This window comes from Stegodyphus dumicola, chromosome 3, assembly GCF_044657685.1.
Source record: "Stegodyphus dumicola isolate Sdum_Otavi_A_Nest chromosome 3, ASM4465768v1".
In the NCBI taxonomy this organism is placed as follows: Eukaryota; Metazoa; Arthropoda; class Arachnida; order Araneae; family Eresidae; genus Stegodyphus; species Stegodyphus dumicola.
In genome coordinates, this window is record NC_140770.1 from 82,790,922 (window position 1) to 82,809,818 (window position 18,897).

Consider the following 18,897-nt stretch of genomic DNA (forward strand, 5'->3'; position numbering starts at 1 on the left):
CTAGAAGAGAATTCCTATTTTCAATCGACAGTAAAAGCATTTGAAGGCCGCACCATAAATTAGTGAAAATAATAAATAACTGAAAGTCTTCATTAACGAAGTTTTTGAATTACACAGTTGACGCTTCTCACGCTCATCATTTACTCTACATTCGATGAAAAAAAACCGTTGAGTTTTTGCAAATCAAGATCAGAACTTCTTGCCAATTGACGAGGTCTCAGATTTTACTTTTATTTTTCATATACTAAAAATACGTTTTTTATCAGAATTAACAGCGAATCATTTAAAGTCATTTTAATTTTCTTTTCTGGTCGCCATCAACAGAATGGTTGGGTCATCCCATAAGGATAGAAATATAAAAATGCAAACCCATAACAAACTTAACGTTGATGAATTAAACCAACTTGAAGCTATTTCCTCCGCGATTTGCGGACATAAGGTGGAGTTTTCTGAAAGAAAAACTGAGAAGTATATGATGGGAACGGGGTTTTCTATCATTATGAGTATTTAAGAATGTAGGATTTTTACTCATGTGGATATTCGTCGAGTGGGCAGTCATCACTGTAAGGTCGTTTTATGTCGACGTTTCTCATGTGAGCTTTTCTCTGTTTACTAATGGAGACACTGCTGTTGGAACTAAGTGAAAAATTCTGATGGTGTTTCATCTTGAGTACAAATAGATTGTCTAATAAGGTATTTTTCCTGCCTTCTTATAGTGCCTTCGTGGTGTGGTGGTCTGCACGCTCAGAGCGTAATTAAGAGGTCCGTATTTTGATTCCCGGCGAAGGCGTTTGCTCATTTTTTAAGTCTCTTTCTTCCAAAAAATAACCTAATGTCTCTACAGTCTTATACAGTGATATTTAAAATAAAAGTATTACTTACTAAATTTTACTAAATGGTACCGGGAAAATAAATGTTTTTATTGTTGATGCATATCGAACGTTATTAATTTTTAAATTTAACGCTAGGTTCATTCCTCTCTAGTGCTTTGGTATGATACATCAACGATATACTTTCAATAATTCACACTTCGGAGCTAGAAAATGGGCTATCTCTATACCTTACGAAAATCTCTGCTGATCTGAAAACAGATGAATCACACATATATCAATGCACATATTTTTTTAAACTAGCGATAGTTTAACTTTTAAAGTAAACCTTGAAATACTATTCATAGAGTTCACGGTGATACTAATACTCCAAGACACCACAGAAGAATTACTAACACCTTAAATAAGTTACCACTTCCAAATGAGGTGCCCAGCCGGGATAGTGGTTAGTGACTGTAACTGCCAATCCCAGAGAAGGTATAGCTGTTTGTAAATGTATAGTGTCTGTGCGGCATGCGGGCACTCCAAATATATGGCAAGCCGGAAGTGCTCTCGTATGGCTTCGTGGTATTAGGGGTGGGAGACGTTGGGCCCGTCTTGTTCCCCTTCAAGGTACTCTTATTCAAACCTGGGGGGAGTGAGCTAATGCCGGGCTGTTACCTATATGGTGCTCAAAGCTCGTCCCAAAGACAGGTTCACTTCTTACCACTATAAATAAAGTGGGTTTGTGCTAACCATTGTCAAGCATGTTAGGTTTGTAATAGCAACTATTTCTCAATAATATAAATTCAAGTTCAGGCGTAAGACTAGCTAAATGTTTTAAGTGTTAATAAACTATATAATTCCTTATATTTATAGACATCACATTCAACAAAAAGACTTTAGCATTCAAACTAAATCTTTAAGAAGTTCTTTAATTCGTTTCTTCCTTTAATTCACGGATTTCTGAAGGATTTTAAGCATGGGATGACACACAGAACAATGTAATACTCCTCATTAAAGAGTGCAAATATATTTATTTTTAGTCTTTTTTACAAATACATTAGAAAATAAAATGTACCTTCCATGGAGATTCATCAAAGTAATCCTTAATCTTCAGTTTTTAAGGGCCTGGATAATTAACATACTCCAGGAACTCAGCAATATGTAAACGGCAAAGTTTCTGACATTACTTTTTGTGCATATTATCATCTGTGTCAGAAATAAATTCTCGATGTTACAATACAATTTTGTAATAACATATAGAGAACAATTCCCTGCGTATTTCTATTTTATAACTAAAACCGTAATAGTAATGTATTTCTTAATATTTTGATAATAAAAATTCCGTTCTTTCAGTGGATAACCATATCATTTTTATTCATTTAATGAAAAAAATCTTTATTAACATGTTCCACTATATTCGGATCTATTAGAATGCAAGTTTATTTTCCCCTTAAAAAGAATTTCTCTGGTAAGAGAAATTTAAGTCCTTATTATATTTTTTAATTTTCTTTCATTTTTCTCGGAACTTCGATTATTAGGCATAAAAAAAACTTCCATTTATCGGACAAAGAAAATAATTCAATACTACAGACAAGAAACACGTATGTCAAAAAATAATGTTTAAAAAAAACTTATTTAAAAAATCATCGGGAATTAGTGTTTTTGTGATGTTTAAACAAAATTTTGAACATTTTCCCTTATATATTGACAAGAATTTGTGTTAACCTTCATGAAACATAAAAACACACGTCGTAAAAAGTAGAGATAAAGCAATTCCTAATTTCTTTTAAATTCGAATCGTGAAATATTCTCACATCTTTTGTATAAGAATTAAAAAGGAAATTTAAAAATGAAAAGTTTGTAATTAACATAAAGTCATAAACTTACGAGTAAGGAAAAACAATCTTCGAATCTCGAATGCTTCAGATAATAAAAATAAAAAAAGAAAGAAAGACTTGCATTTAATATTAAAAGTTTTTAATTAAAGCGAAATTTGAATTCTTTTAATGAGAAATAAATTTAAGAATCCAATTTATCTGCATTTATATGCAAGATAAAAGGAAATTCTGTAAATCAAGCATGTAATTCAAAACTCTTGAATCTTGAGGTTAATTTTCATAAACCACTTTAACAAAAAAAAAAAAAAAAAAAAAAAAAAAAAAAATATTAGGATAAAATTTCGGATTTTTTATGTTTTTCCAGAATATTTAAAATCAAGGGAAGTATAACGGGTAGTCGATTATTTGAAGGATTCATAAAAATCAACACTGAACGTTTAACGTCAAATTCTCTATCAGAAAATTAAGTAGGTTAATCTCGGAGCTACCATGACGCAATGCAGTTGTTTCAAGTCAGATTGCTCCAGCTGTACAGCAGTTGTAATAGTAGTATTTTTTTTAATGAATACTTGTATTGGACGTTAATAAATATAATCTCAAGTTAAAACATTTAACGAGTTTTTAGATTAGGATCCAAAAGATACTAATAATGAAAAAAGTTCGCAAATTCGCATTTTTGAATCTGGTGTTCAAAATGAAAGAGAATTTGCCTATTTTGGCGTTTTTCTGGGAAAATACTGAACAAAACATACAAATTATGTTTCAGTTCAAAAGCATACAGATCTTTAGTGAGGAATGCGTAAGCTTACATGTGTATGCAGGCGGAGTATTTAGGAAAAAGGTAGCTAAAAGCGCACGCGGCAATTTTCGCTCTTCGTTCACTAGCAATCCTCGGTGACTTTCGCTTCTGATCGTGAACACGATATATATTGCTGTATTATAACAACCTATATCCATAATTAAGACACAATAACACGCCGAACAAATACTAATTCAGAAGTCAAACAACAAAAATCAGCGTTATATTTTCAAATTTTCACAGGGCTAGCTTCGATGGTTTTACCGAACCACCATCGTCATCTGCAAGCACTTTTGCAGCTGACGATGGTGGTTCGCTAAAACCATCGACACTAGTCATGTGAAAATTTGAAAATATAACGCTGATTTTTGTTATTTGACTTCTGAATTAGTAACCTATATCCATACCAAACTTCGTCAAAATCTTTTAATCTATTCAGAATATAATGTATCAACAATAAAATATTTTTTGATTTTAAACACTAGGTTTTCGTCACCTTAAATTAATCACCTTAATTTTAAATATTCACGGATCTGAATGCCTTATTACCAATAAAATGGTAACTGACACACAGCTATAAAACTGCATAAATTGGTTGGCATAAAATTGCTTACATGACGAACAGCGATTAAAAAAAGAAACTTTTTTATAAATAGGGATAGAACATTCGAATCCTGACGAATCATTCAAGTGACTGAAGATTCGAACCTTGAATCTTTTAATTTTTTTCAATCGTTTTAATCCTAGCCTTAAATATTGTAACTTAAAAGATGAAAGTTGTAAATGTTAGTTTTATTTCTATCCGATAAAAAGGTTAGTCAAATTAACTGGATTGATGTAGTTTTATTTGACCTTGATTATTCATATAATTTCATGGCGACCCCATTTGCTTTCTTGGAGTGAATTCAGTGTTTTATGTTTAGTCTTTGTTTCCTCTTGAAATAATCGTCACCTTTCTATTTCAGGTTTGGCTTAAAATATTTCTGCAAAAATCATAAAATTTAACTGTTACTCAAACGTTTCTTGTAAAATTTTATTTATAAATAACCTTGTACGTTTACTCTTATTTTTCATTAATCAGTTATTTTATGTCTTAGTTTTTACTGTCATTTATCCTTTCCGTTTCCTCTCCAGAATGCAAATTAGACTGAATATTTAAACTGAGGTTTTAGATTTTAAGACTGAGCGTGTTTCTGCCTATGTGCGTTCAAGTTACATTTCTCCCAGTTCTGATAGTCTGAATTTCTCGGTTTTTTGCATAATTGCTGTCGATATTTGAATATCTTCACCGGTTAGGTTTGGGAGCCAGCTTCGCGTTAAAATGAGCTGTGTAGTCTCTGACTACCAACTTATTTAAATTACTTTGATTGTTATTTTAAGTTATCTTGCCATAAGTGTCGGCTGAATGTGTGAGCATCAAGTGTGCATTCTGTTCCGCTGTTTCATTACAATAAAGGGTTATTTATGCACTTCTTAAGTCTCAGTTATTACTAAGCGATAAATCACAGTCTACCTACAATTTAGATCCAGTTTTTGATAGCTATGAAGATAAAACTTAGCTACCAAAAACTGGATCCAACCTATAGTTTGGATCCAAAGTACAAAGTAGATCCAAAATACAAAGTTCAGGAAATCTAATTACTTGTTTCACTTACTAAATTTTGTCTCTATCTTATCAATATCGAATGTGTTTTTAAAATCTCTCTTCTTAAATTTGTATTTACTAAATGCAGATTTAAAATGCTATTCAAGTAAAAACTTCAAGTAAAATTTGTTTTTACTTTTTATCTCATTTATTCTTCTTATACGAAGGACTAGAAAGCTTGAAGAATCTTTAAGGAGTCTGGGTCGAATTCTAGAAAATTAAGTATTCATTCCATTTCCATTTATAATGTGCTCTTCCAAAATCTGTTTGTTAAATTCTAAACGTTTGAAAGCCTGAATCCGAATGTATCTACTTAAGTTTTCACTTGTGATAGATATTCAAATAAAAGAGAAAATCTATTCCACACTCCTTTACATTTTCGAATCTTATACCTAGCCTTTCAATAAACTTTTATGTTGCATCTTGAAAAGAAAGCAGGCGTTGAAAAAAATAAATTTCCTTAATTCAATCTACATTTCAAATTCTATTTCCCAAATATGCGAAACACTAATGACTCGTGTTACACGCAGCCAAAAGAAGCGGAAAAGAAACTCTCGGTTATTATTTTTTGTGCCACTCAACTCGGTTTCTTTGACGCTTTTCTTGGGAGGATGGATTCCCCCTCCAGGCACTGAATAATATGGAGATATTTCATCTGATACCAAACCGCAATTATGTCAAAGGATTTAATATTATGGTATCGCTTTTCCGGTATGTTTCGCATTTAATGAAATTAGCAGATAGCGGTAACTTGTAATTACTCCATATCTTTCATGACATTTCAGAAAGGAATGATGATGTCTTTTCAAATGCCTCTGCTTTGAGATTTTTTTAGTTAATCGAAAGAGAAGTATTACGTTATCGTCCAGTTTTGCTTGGGATTCATGTTGTTAATTACAAGAATTAAAGATGGATTGCATTACATATGAAACACTAGAAATAAGAACAGGGCCAAAAAATATACGAGCTAAAAACTGAATGATTGTACATGAAAGTTAGTAATATAAAATACTAAAAACATTTTCAACTAAATTAATTTTATAAATAATCATAAAAGTTGTCAGCTCGACATTATTTTAAATAATATAGTAAGGTTCATTTACCTAACGAATTATTTTATATTTATTCTTCTTCACACCTTCTATTTTCCCTTCGACCTTAACTGGAATACAAAGTAAATCAAACAAAAATAGAAAGTAAAAGCGATAATTTGTAGAGCATATTTTGGCAACATCATAATCCTCAGGAATCTGCAGCTGCTAGCTGCTCACTGACTGAGTGATGAATGGCTAATGTTGCATTAAAAGACCAGGGTTAACTGAAGAATCCATTTTTAGAATAGCGAACTATAAAACTTTGTGTGATGGTGGATATATTTTTGTAACCTTTTAAGTTTAATTAGCAATCGTAGCAAATATTTTTCTGTTGAGTTTTCTGTCTTGTGTAATTAACTGTTCAGTCTTACGTTAGGTAGTTGCGAAGATATCAGAGCAAAGGAAAAGGTTAGGCATTTTAAGATAGAAATACACATTAATGTTAAACCTTAGAATATAAATTAGATATAGCTCTTACAAATAAAGATTAAAGTTATTATGAAATACGCTTATTGTTTTAAAATGACTAGGTTTTGTGAAGCAGAAGAATTATAATTTGAAAGATAAATTAAAGATCTTACTATACATAAAATGGTAGAAGTCTGAAAAATAACTATCTTCAATTCTGTATGGAAGATATAAATTGCAAATCGTATATTTAGCTCATTTCGCTCATCGGCAATACTTACCAAGTTGCAAATGCTTGAAAACTTATCATAACAGCCAAACCAATTTGTAAAGACCACTTACAAGTGTTTTGAAAGTTTTAAAAGGTATTGATAGGTAACGCATAGACAATACTTTTGTACCCAGGTGTTTATATATGACATTAGAAACCTCTTTTATTAATTACAAAAGTGCTGAAATATTTGTAAAAATTATCATACAAATATAAAATAAGATAATATGAGTTAGATAAAATGATAAATTATAACAATTGGATATTTTATTAAAAACAGAATAAATATACAAGGTGTTTCAGAAAATCGGTTACAGACTTTCAGAGGAGATAGAGTACACCTAGACGATGGAAAATCACGTAGCAATGCATGGTCCGAAACCCTTTCTTGGAGCGGTAGTGACGACACAAAACGCAAAAAAGGAAAGACACGAACAGTGTGACAAAATACGTTTTATTATGTTTAATACAGCGGAAACCAGCAAAAAAAAAAGGAAAACAGATAACGATCGACATTAAAGAAGGTGTTCGAAATTACGACACCAGACGGTGATGCAGGCCTGACATTTCCGGCGCATAAAAGATCTACATCACGCATGGAAAGATGCGTGACGCACAGTTCCTGCATCACGGTAAGGATCCTAATTTCCAACATCTTCTTTGAAGACCATTGTCTGTTTTTGTTCTTATTTTTTGATTTCCCTTGTATTAAACATAGTAAACATTATTCTTACTCTGTTTGTGTTCTACCTTTCTTGTGTTTTGTGTCGTTACAACCGCGTCAACAAAGCGCTTCCGATCATGAATTGCTATGTGTTTTTCCATCATCTAGGTGTACTCTATCTCACCTGAAAGTCTGTAACCGATTTGCTGAAACACTCTGTATATTATTCAAAAGTATGCATATAGTTTTCAAGTTTATTTAGTTTTTAAGCTATGTATAATTTTATAATTTGTAACAAATCAAATATCTTAAACCTAATATCACGGAATGACACCACTTGGGAGGCTAAATAGTTGAAAACTTACGTAGCAGCAAAATGTTGTATATCAAATCAACAAGCTTACCGTTTGGATTGAATCCGTATACGTATTCCGGACAAGGCTGCACAACTAATGTTCCGGCTGCTGCATGCGGCCAACAGTAGATACCGTCCCATGTCTGTGGACAGAAAGTACCTGAAAAGATAGTAATTGTAGTAGTTATCCCGTATCAGAACTAATGGCGTAGCTAGAGGGGGACAGAAGGTGCGATTTGCTGCAGGCGGCAGCGTTTTTGGGGGTCGGTAGTTTTCGCCGGAAACATTATTTCATAGTGGCTAATCATATGGATCGTCAAGGCAGATAAAGAATAATAAAATTCAGAACTGAAATGCGAAATTAAATTGAGAAGTGCAATAATTTTTACTCTACATAAAGAATTCAGAGAAACCACAACGAGATTTAAACACTTTATAAGATATTTACTCCCTCCATCCACCATGCCTTCCTGATGTAACGGTAGCACACTCTGCGCTTATTCGTGAGGTCCAGGTTCCGAGTCCCGGCGAGGGCGTTGCTCATTTTTGACGTGTCTTACTTAAAATAACCTAATTTCCCTACAGTGGGGCCCGAACTAAAAGATGGAGAACAATAATTTGTCACCATCAGGATTTAATGATCGGGTCTCCTAATCGGCAAAGGATTTTCTCTCTCCTTGCAGCATGACTTCGTGGTGTAACGATAGCACACTCGGCGCGTATACGAGAGGTCCAGATTCGAGTCACGGCGAGGGCATTGCTAATTTTTCACGTCTTCTGCTTAAAATAACCTTCTACACAAGCTACATACTCTTTTTATACCTTTTTTTATTCAATCAAAACATGAATGAAAATTATGAATACCAACAAAATTATAATCACGGTTATATTAATGAAGAGGAAATCCTTCTTAAGAAAAGAAGTATTTCAGAGTTTTTACCGTTAGTGCTAGAGAAAACAAAAGTAAAAGTGTTCTCCTTTTGAATTTTTGCCAGTTTATCAGTAACACATTTTCCAAAAAACATTATTGTAAACAAAATGAAAGAAAACAAAGCAAACACAACTTCAAAAAATAATGTTCTAAATATTGTAATACTATTATGAATTTTCCTCACAACTGCCTAAGTGCTGTTATTGTCAGAAGAGGTTTTTCTAAATAATTTATTTTTGTGTAAATAAAAAGCTTTAAATACTTTTTATAACTACAAATATTTATTTTACATTTAAGAAATACTCGTATTTCTGTGCTCTCTCAAGGGGTCGGTAAACTCGGAGATCTTCCAGAGCGGCAGAAATTGTAGCTACGGCACTAGAATATGTGAAAAATATTTTAAAATAATTACATAAGGAAATGCAGTAATACGCTGAAGTTCTTTCCTAGAATATCGGCGGCAGTGTAGGTAAAGGTTTTCACAAATGCAAAGTTGATTCGTAACGGAGATTACATTTTAATGTAAACAGAAATAAAATTTATGACTGAAAACTAACATGTATAAATATGAATAATTTTTATCACAATTTTAAGAAATAATGTATAAATTAGAGAAATTGTTCCTCATTCAAAGGAAATATTTTCAAGGTCGCATGGATAATGAAAATGTCTTGATAGTGCAATATAGCGTAACAGGACTACGCACATCAATGGAAAGATTAAGCTATAGATATTTTTAACGTCAGAAGCTTTCAGTCTCTACCCAACAAATTTTCCCGAGAAGTACTTACAGCACGCAGTCGTAAACAATACTTCAAACTTTTGCATGTTACAATTTGATTAAGTTTTTTTCAGAAGATCAGCTTTTTGTTGTTTGTTATTATTGTAATTTGGATTAAACCTCGAAATTAAATTTTCAACTCTTTCTACGGAGCCTTCTTTTTGGAAATTTTTCTTGCATATATAGGGTGTTCCTAAACTCATGGCCAAATTTTAAGGGTAGCAAAAAACCATGCATAGAAACATTTTTTGTACGGCAGTGTCACAAACAGTTACGGTGTACGTATTTTTGTAAAAGACTTTTAGAGCAGACGACGCTACAAATTTAGTAACGGAGCTTAAAAAAATTAATTTTGAGGAAGAAAAATATTTAATGTAGAGGTTTATTTAGTTTACATTATCAGATCTTTTGTAAGACAATTTTATCGAGTGGCATTACACGAGTTTCAAACGATTCTTAGTTATTTTTAGTTATTAGAGAATTTTGTGAGTGATGGAGCAATTTACGCTCTCTGAGAAAGAAAGCAGATATCCATCATATGTATGAGGTTACGAATTGTAGCGGAAGAGTGGTGTTAAATTTCTACCATGAAAGTTTCCCCAAAGAACACAAACCCTGGGCACAAAATTTTCCTCTTTTACACCGCCAACTTTGCGAGAACGGTTCATTTCATGAACATATATTCGAATTCCAGAAATGAAAAAATGTATTCTGAGAGATGTTGAAGATAATCCAAGCACTAGTATAAGATCTATTGCACAAACCTACAGGCGTTAGTAAAAACACGGTTTTTCCATACCACTTACAGCTAATGCAAACACTAAATGCAAATATTCCTCGGTGAGCATATTTCTATCTTTTGTTTTAGCAGCAGAGTACATTCACTCTGAGCTTCTCTGCGAATGTAATTTTCACGAATAAGGCCATCTTTACGCGAGACAGAATACTTAATTTGTGCAATTCCCATGTGTGGGCAATTTCTGACCCACATGCTACACGACCGTATGCTTTCCGGGAGCGGATCTCTGTTACTATATGGACAGGTATTGTGAATGATTTTCTTAATGGCACCTACTTGCTACCACATCGACTCAACGGCACAACGTATCGAATCTTTCGAAAAGAGGTATTACTGAAATTACTTAAAATTGTTCCAGTAGCTGTTGGAAATGCCATCTGGTTTCAGCACGATAGGACTCCAGCGCATTTCTGCAATAATGTGCTTAATTACCTCAATGTCACTTTTGGCCCTCAATAAATTGGACGAGGTGGACCAGTCGCTTGGTCAGTACATTCACCAGACTTGTCAAGTATCGACTTTTTTCTTATGGGGACACCTCAAAGCACTCGTCTAGAAGACTCCAATTGATTTTGATGAGGATCTCATAGCAAAATTTTCAGTCGCGGTTGCAAATGTTCGTGAAACATCTGGCATCTTCGAAAGGGTAAGTCAATCACTTGCTATACGCAACCAGACCTGTATCGATGTTGGTGGTAGCACATTTGAGACCTTATTGTAATATTATGTAAATAAACAACTTTTTATTTCCTGTTTTACCGCCTATACTTTTTATTTCCGACCTCCCGTAGTTATACAAAAAAAAAAAAATATTTCTTTATATGTGTTTTACTTATCCTTAATGTTTAACCCATGAATTCAGGGGTACCCTGTATATAATAGCAAGTAAATATTTCTCATATTATGGATGTATATTTTTGCATATGACAGTAAATAAATATTCCCCAGTTTTGTTTTGTTTTCTTCAGAAATCGGTCTAGGTTTTCATTCATTTTATTTTTACTTTTTCATTTAAGTAAAGGAATTCTTCATTTAAGTAAAGGAAGTACTGTAATCACGAGAAATTTTGGGTATCATATTTCAATTAAAATATCCATTTGATCGCCTCTGTGTCCTTTTGAACGATTTTTTGCTTGATGTCTGTACGTACCAACAGAATAAAAGACTCTTTTTTCCAAAACGGAATGTAAAATGTATTTTAAATGGACAAAAGGGATCTTTTTTTTTTTAGTGACACCTGTGCGAGATACATACATACATTTGTACATATGTATTCGAGTTAGGCGAGTTACATACGTTCGCCTAACTCGAAAACGTTTATATGTTGTTAAATTGGGCATTTTTTGCATTAAAATAATCGAATTATGCTCCGGTCCAGGTTTTTATGCCTTTAGATAATCTGCATGCAACAGTTGTAGAATTGTCAACAATTTAAAAATGTAAGTGGTGCTAAGCCTAACGTGGTGCGAATTTGTTTACATTTGAAACTGTTAGTAGTACAATTAATTAAGTCACTTGGAGCACTAACTTCAATGTCACTCTGCCCACTGAAACCGACAGTTAGCCAGGTTGATTCTTAAGGCGCTGGAGGATCTTGATCACCGGAGCAATGATTGTATCGTCATTTGTAACCGATCGTAGCATCTGATGTATGTATCTTGATCGATGCTTTAACATAGTCAATTTTAAGTCTAATTTTTTAATTCTTTCACGTAAATAATCCGGAGATTGAGAATTAGAATTATTCTGAGTGATAAAACCAACACAACTTTCAGGAGGAGTTACGGAATCCGTAGTAACGATATCATCCATATGTAATTCGTCATCGCTGTTAGACATACTCTGTTCGGCTGCTTCGTTCATAATTATGCACGGATGCTGAGAACTGAATGCGAACAAAAGAAATGATTGCCTAAACATAAGCATATAAAAATCGATTGCATTTAGTTCCCCCCTTTTTTTAATTTTGATTTTAAATCCGTCATTATAAGCATTCTCCCGATTTTATTTGTAGTTACATGTTACCAATATTATTATGATAGCTAAAATTTTTAACCACTTGTGCATGTAGTTAAAACTGTATAGTTTATAAAAGCTTTATTTTTATATCTAAAGTGAAACCTCCTGTGGCGACTTGTTTCTCTAAGACCATTACCTCAAAAATTCACCAATTGCAAGTTATGTCCCTGTAACTGATTAAAGTTGTTAAACTCTAATAAGAAAGCCAGGAGAGTCTTCCTTCTTCAGTGAAATTAACTTCTGAAACAGAAAAAGGTTTAAACAATCTTTCTTTATTTAAAACTGAACGACTTCAGCTTCCAACTTAAATCTGCACAGCTTGCAGCATATCAGTAACAGGTGTACCTGGAAGCTAGGCCAGCACCTCTGTAGTGCTACAGTTGATTGGGGTATTGCTGAACATCGCTAACTGTTAAGCTTTCGTTCTACTTTTGTGGGAGAACACGGTTCAACACGTCTTCCTCTATATCACCAATATATGAAAAGAAATTTCGGCTCTCTGTGTATTATGACTGCACCGTTGCCGCTCAGACTCTGTACGCTTATAAACATTCATGCTTTCTCCGAGATTCGAACACGGGCCCATCGTTATGGCAGTCAGCGTCACCAACCACTCACCGGTTTGGCGGTTGAACATCAGTAACAAAATGCTGAAGGTAAAATTTAAATTAATTTGGTGTTGGAGACTATAATGCAAACAGTCTAATAAGATTTGGCTCAAATTGCTAGGTATGCGACTGACTTCGTCTAGCAAAATGGATAATGTCAGAAAATTAAGTAACAGAGCTAGGTTAGTTTAGTTTAGGTTTTTTTTTTTTTAAGTACGGCAAAGCACACTACGCTTATCCACATAAGGAGGAGGAATGCCTTTGTAGAGGACCTTTGTAAAGGAAGCTGGCTTATATTCACATTAGACATGGGGCTGAACCATGCAAACCAACCAACCCGTTCCCTGGTTCAACTACCAATATTATGCTGCCTTAAGCATTTTGCCGTTGGTGAGGCCAAGTAGCAGAACTGAGCCGTAGTAAGGCCATTGTCGCTGCAAATGCTCTTTATCTTAAATACTCGTAACTGATTAACGACCTGGTGCAAAACAACGATAACAGAAAGTGACAGTTCCAAATTATTATAAAATGGCTCAGTTAACATAAAATATACTTTACAGAGTTGTGAGGTTTATCTATTTATTTTTGACTAATAGTACATTTTAAGTTGAAAAATCTTTCCTGTGTACTCTCTTTTCGTCCACGGTTTTCATGCCAGAATGTAAATGAGTCAGCGAGAGTTTATTCGGATTAAGGCAGAATGAAGTGCTATAAGCACTTCGGAAGTTCGAGTTTCGGAAGTTAATTTTCAGAGCGTGTCTGCCTAGTCTAAGCCACGTTGTGTGTGAGTATTCGATACTTGCGTTAGCGGCGTTGCTGTGTTCTAGCCATTAGGCTTGTTTCGCCGGTTACTTTAGACCAGAGCTCTTCCTGCTCGTTAAAGTATACTGTGAGCCGTTAGGCTAACCTACACACCTTGAAATCACTATTTGTTACTTGTTTCTGTTAAGCCAGAAGTGTTGACTTCTTGTAACCCAAGAGTTGGATCATTTGTTAATTTTATAATTGAATAAAGGGTCTTCTGGTCTCTGTTTAGTTTCAAAATGTTAGAAAATAATTCCTCAAAAAACCTTTTTAAAAGTTAATGTTTCCTAAGAGGCATAGACTTTACAGAGTATTCATTAAAATATTAATCAGCCCTAAGGGTCACTCTCCGAAGTGACCACCTCAGAAAACCAAATCGGCTGAGATGAGTGGTTCCTCTTAGGAAATTTCATTACATTTTATTATTTTATTTTAGTAACTGGAAATATTTTTATATTTTCCATGACCATACTCCAAACAATGTGTGTTTGTTGCAGTTTTTCGGATTACAGTATTATGTCTGTGACTTTCTCACCTAATCCAGACTACAATTTATCTTCTCTTCAAAGTTAATCTGATGATCCGATTCCAGAGCACGTTCTGCAGCTTCCGCGGTCGGAAAAATAGAGTACGCCGTCATGGCTTTATAAACGTAAACCTTTCCCGTCCTGCAGTCTTTAAAAATGTATATTAATCCTTCCTGTCTCAGAGCTTCACTTTCTTACTCTCGTTTTCGCTTTTCTGCACAGAATAAAGATAGTTCCAGGGGAATAAAGCTAGAGCTTTAATACTTAAAATCATTTTATCCGACATCTTGAACACGTGGTGAATTTATTTTCATTTCAGTTTTTAGAGTGCATCGATCGGGAAATAATTATATAGAAGAGAGATTTCGTTTAGAGCACAGTTTGAGAATTTTTTCCAATTGGATGACTAGTTAATTCATTGAACCAAAATGCTCCAGAGCTATAATAGCCGCCAAATATCTTTGTAAAGAATTTTCGAAGGAAAATTTGCTCATATTTCAGAATCATATAGGAAAAAGCACTAGACATTTTATATAGCCAGAGCATTCAATCATCAAAACTCAAACATGGGTGAATTGCCAGTGCTCTTGGGTTTCAATAACTTCAGCACTACTAGTGGATCTGCTTTACATCAGAAAAGGGGTGTGTTATTTAAATAACGTAGAATAATACCTTATGTGAACTTTAAAAAATGTTTCATTGTAAGAAGATCTCTGTTGCTAATGGTATGCGTCAAAAACTATCTAAAAGTTACATTAGGATCTCGATAATTCATTAGTCCTCATTAGAGTAAAAGAATCTCTGTATATCATATCCTACTGCTATCATAAACATAGCTACGTGCGGTAGCCATCTTTAGATCATCTTCAGATATAAAGATCCATCTTTAGTATCAAGTATTTCTAAAAAAATCAAGATTAGATCTGAAAACTGATCACATTATAACTCCTTAGCTTGTTTAGTTTTTTTATGCATAGTAGAAATGCAATATCTGAAGTAAATACAAAGTAGTCTCTTACAAAGCTCAATGATTATTAAATATCTTTTGTTCAAGAATGTGTTAAATTTTAATTGTGCTAAATTTTAATTAAAATAAAATGTGGCTGTGTATTTTTTAATTATGATAACAGCCGAAGAGTAAATAAAAATGCGATACAGGCAATGCGTACTACTAAGAGACTTACAAACTCTTCTGCGGTTTTTTTAATAAAGAATTTTCATAACGAAATTAATATTTCATATAGAATTTCATAAAGATAATTACAAAATTTAACCAGCAAATTTAAATGGACTTTTTTTGGTGCGTTTGTTTTTATTTCACAGAATGATGATATATCAAACAAAGGATAGTATCTTAGTCTTTTATTCCGAATACGGCACAAAATAAGACATGGCACAAAAAATGTATTTTATTCAAAAATGTAATCTATGTTTTAAATTACCCTTTTTAAATATTTTAACGGAGTCTTTTTGTTCATCATATTCTTCTCAGTGAGTGAAGGATAGTAGAACTGATGGTAAAAATATTGACAAATAATTGGGATAACTGAGTTTCGACGACACCACGATTTTCACGATCAGAAACTTTTGATTGTAGTATAACAGTTGATTTTCTTGATCAAACACTTTCTAGTATTTTGCGCCAATACCTTTCGTTAGCATATTCAGCACTTTTTAATGCAAATATAAGATTAAAATCTTTTTTAAATTGTAATTACTTTTTTGCATCAAAATTATTATTGCATTATGTACGTAATAATTAGTTATATCAATATGTACGGCTCGGGTTGCTAAATATATTTAAATGCAACCCCACACAGAATCTTAGACGTTTTTAGACAGCAATTTTTTAAAGTTCGGAAGTTAATTCGAATTTTCGGTTGCTCGAAATTATTTATTATTACCTTCAATTTCTACTTGACGAAGTTCAACTTTTCAGTAAAGATTGCCTTTAAGGAAAATGTAAAGAGACAAAATTCTTCGCAGTATGTAAAAACTATCGAGAATAAAATTAAACTGTAATTATCTCAAAAAGAAACTGCGATGGGGTCCACAAAGTAAATTGCATTTGATTATCGAAAATCAAAATTTTATTGATTGATGCACCACAAAGCAATATGACATAAATACAACGTATCAACTGGTATTTTTAAAAGATTGCTTAAACAGACAACTAAAAATGTGCGATTGTGCATGTTTCATGGTGCTTAGATGACAAATGGCATAAGTGCGTATGGTTAGTGTTATTTTACATTAATCAGTTATTCATAAATTTAGAGCTTTTATTATCACTTCTCCTTTCCGTTTTCAGGGAATATTTAAGTCGAGGCTTTGGAACTGTAAAATAGAACGTGTCTTTGCCTATCGAGACCACTTCATAAGGTTTAACCAGCTCTAATAAGACTGTAATTCTTCGGCTTTGTGTTATTTCTGTCGAAATTTAATTGTTACGCTGATGAGAAGTTCTAAGCCAGCTTAGTTTAAAATCAGTGTGTAATCTTTTATTACCAGGCTTCGTTTAACTTTTGCCTGTAACTTTAAGTTACATCGCCACAAGTGGTGGCTGCTTATGTAAGCAAAGACGTCCTTTTTATGTTCAAGTTCTGATTTAATAAAAACGTTATTTAGCCTTCTTAAGTCTCTGAAGTTAATTTCAGACCAAAGATAATTCTCTCTAAGTCTGTAGGAGTTTGGATACTAGTTAATGCTACCAAATTAAGTCAAACTCTATAAGTGTAACATAATGTTATGACAGTTATATAATATTCCTATATTTTTGGTATGAAGAAAATAAACTGAAAATACAGTCTTCAATTATACATATTAGCATTACGAGGAATTCTTTACCTAATAAAGTCAAATTATTATAAATAATAAATTCCTCTTTCATCAATAAATTACATTAATTAAAATTAACAAACAAAAAATTTAAAAACTTCGCCCATTTCAAAAGTTTATGCAAGTTAAGTTTATTTAAGTTAGGTAACGAGGTAACTCCAACTTACGTTAGTGAAGCGTATGAAATTTTTTATCCTCAGCCATTTCATGCGCTGTTATCAGCAATGGCTCCAACATCCTGGCAAGGGGTAAGTAAAAATTAACGTTAATTTAAAGGGAAATTCCACGCTATTGTCCACTCAGGCTTTGTCTACTCTAATAGACTGCGGTGAATTTTTATCTCAATTAGTGAGATTTCTGTATAGTTCTCTACATTATTCTTACGATTTGCCACAAACTGTAGCAAGTCACTCAGACGGTATAGTGGTTAGAAGAGCCCACTGCGGTACCGAAGTGCTTGAGTTCAAAACCCGGAGAAGGCATGAATATTTGTAAATGTATAGTGTTCATGTGACATGGGGGCATTCTAAATATGAGGTGAGCCGAAAGTCCCCTCGAGAGATTGGTAGTAGGGAAAGAGGGATGGGAAATCCTCGGACTCGTCCCCCTCCCGAGGTGCTGTCCATCAAAATTGGGGGCGGAAATGAGCAAAGTCGTACTGGCACCTGTATGCTACTTAAGGCTCTTGCTAACGATTGGCGCAATCTTGCAGTCCTTCCCACTATGAATTTCGTAGGCTTGTTCTGATGTTACTGTCAGACAAGTCATAATAAAAAACACAAACTATAACGTAAATACATTTTTGGTAATTTTGATTGAACTGTTTGTAACTTCATTTTTGTGTTCTGCTTGACTTGCAGTAATTGATGTATATAATTGATATTGATTGCCTTTCTTGCTGATCAGCGTCAGTATGCGCGGTCGTCTTAGAATAGCTGGAACTATTTGACTATGACTGGCACTATTAGACATTGCTTTTTTTCCATTAATCCTTTCGTAATTTCATGATGAATTTCGATAAAATTAATACGTTAAGGTGGTTACAGCAAGATCATCAGACCATAAAATATTTAAATTACAGCTTATAGGTACAAGTAGAAGTGGGCGGGAAACCAGAATTTCACCATTGGGTCGTACAGGTATGCAGTGTACCGCCGCACTGACTGTTCAGTTCTTCCCCAATTTTAAAGAAGAAGATTCAGGGAGGAGGAGAGAAAATATTACAGTTACAACATAACGTCCTCAAAAATTTGGAAAGCACTCCGCTAAAGACGTTTCTAACCTCGATAAAAATGCTAATGGATAAATTTTATTCAGAACACAAAAAGAAACATTAGAAGTTCTTTTTAACTCAGTAAAAATCTTTATTTGATGAAATAATAGAATTCTTTTAGCAAGTCAAGAAGAGTTATTTAGACTCAGGTTAGTAAAAAACGTAACAATAGCTCGTGTCCAGAGCAAGACTTACCATCACCGTCAGAAATCAAGGAGTCGTTCATGGAAAGCAAACACTTGTCCCGCCAGTCTTGCAACAGCGATAGCTGTCGCTCTTTGGAGGGCTGAACCGGTGAACTATTCTGGAAAGAAAAACAGATCAGCATTAGGCATACTTAAAGTCTACAAGTTAGCTTTTGTTTGTGTGAATGAGGGCGTCCTGCACGCACTCTTTACAGTAGAACCCAGGGAAGAATTTATAAGGTG

At 33.6% G+C, this 18,897-nt stretch overlaps 1 protein-coding gene across 2 annotated transcripts in view; it reads right to left on the reverse strand.

The window, feature by feature from the left end:
• Positions 1 to 18,897, reverse strand: part of LOC118192373 (parathyroid hormone/parathyroid hormone-related peptide receptor-like) — a 193,044-nt gene that overhangs the window by 103,581 nt on the left and 70,566 nt on the right. For both annotated transcript variants that reach the window (XM_085813034.1, XM_085813033.1), the window contains exons 2-3: positions 18,665 to 18,773; positions 7,939 to 8,049 (exon numbers count right to left, since the gene is read on the reverse strand). In XM_085813034.1, the coding sequence (XP_085669160.1) occupies positions 7,939 to 8,049; positions 18,665 to 18,773 (220 nt within the window). The remainder of the gene's footprint in view (positions 1 to 7,938; positions 8,050 to 18,664; positions 18,774 to 18,897) is intronic.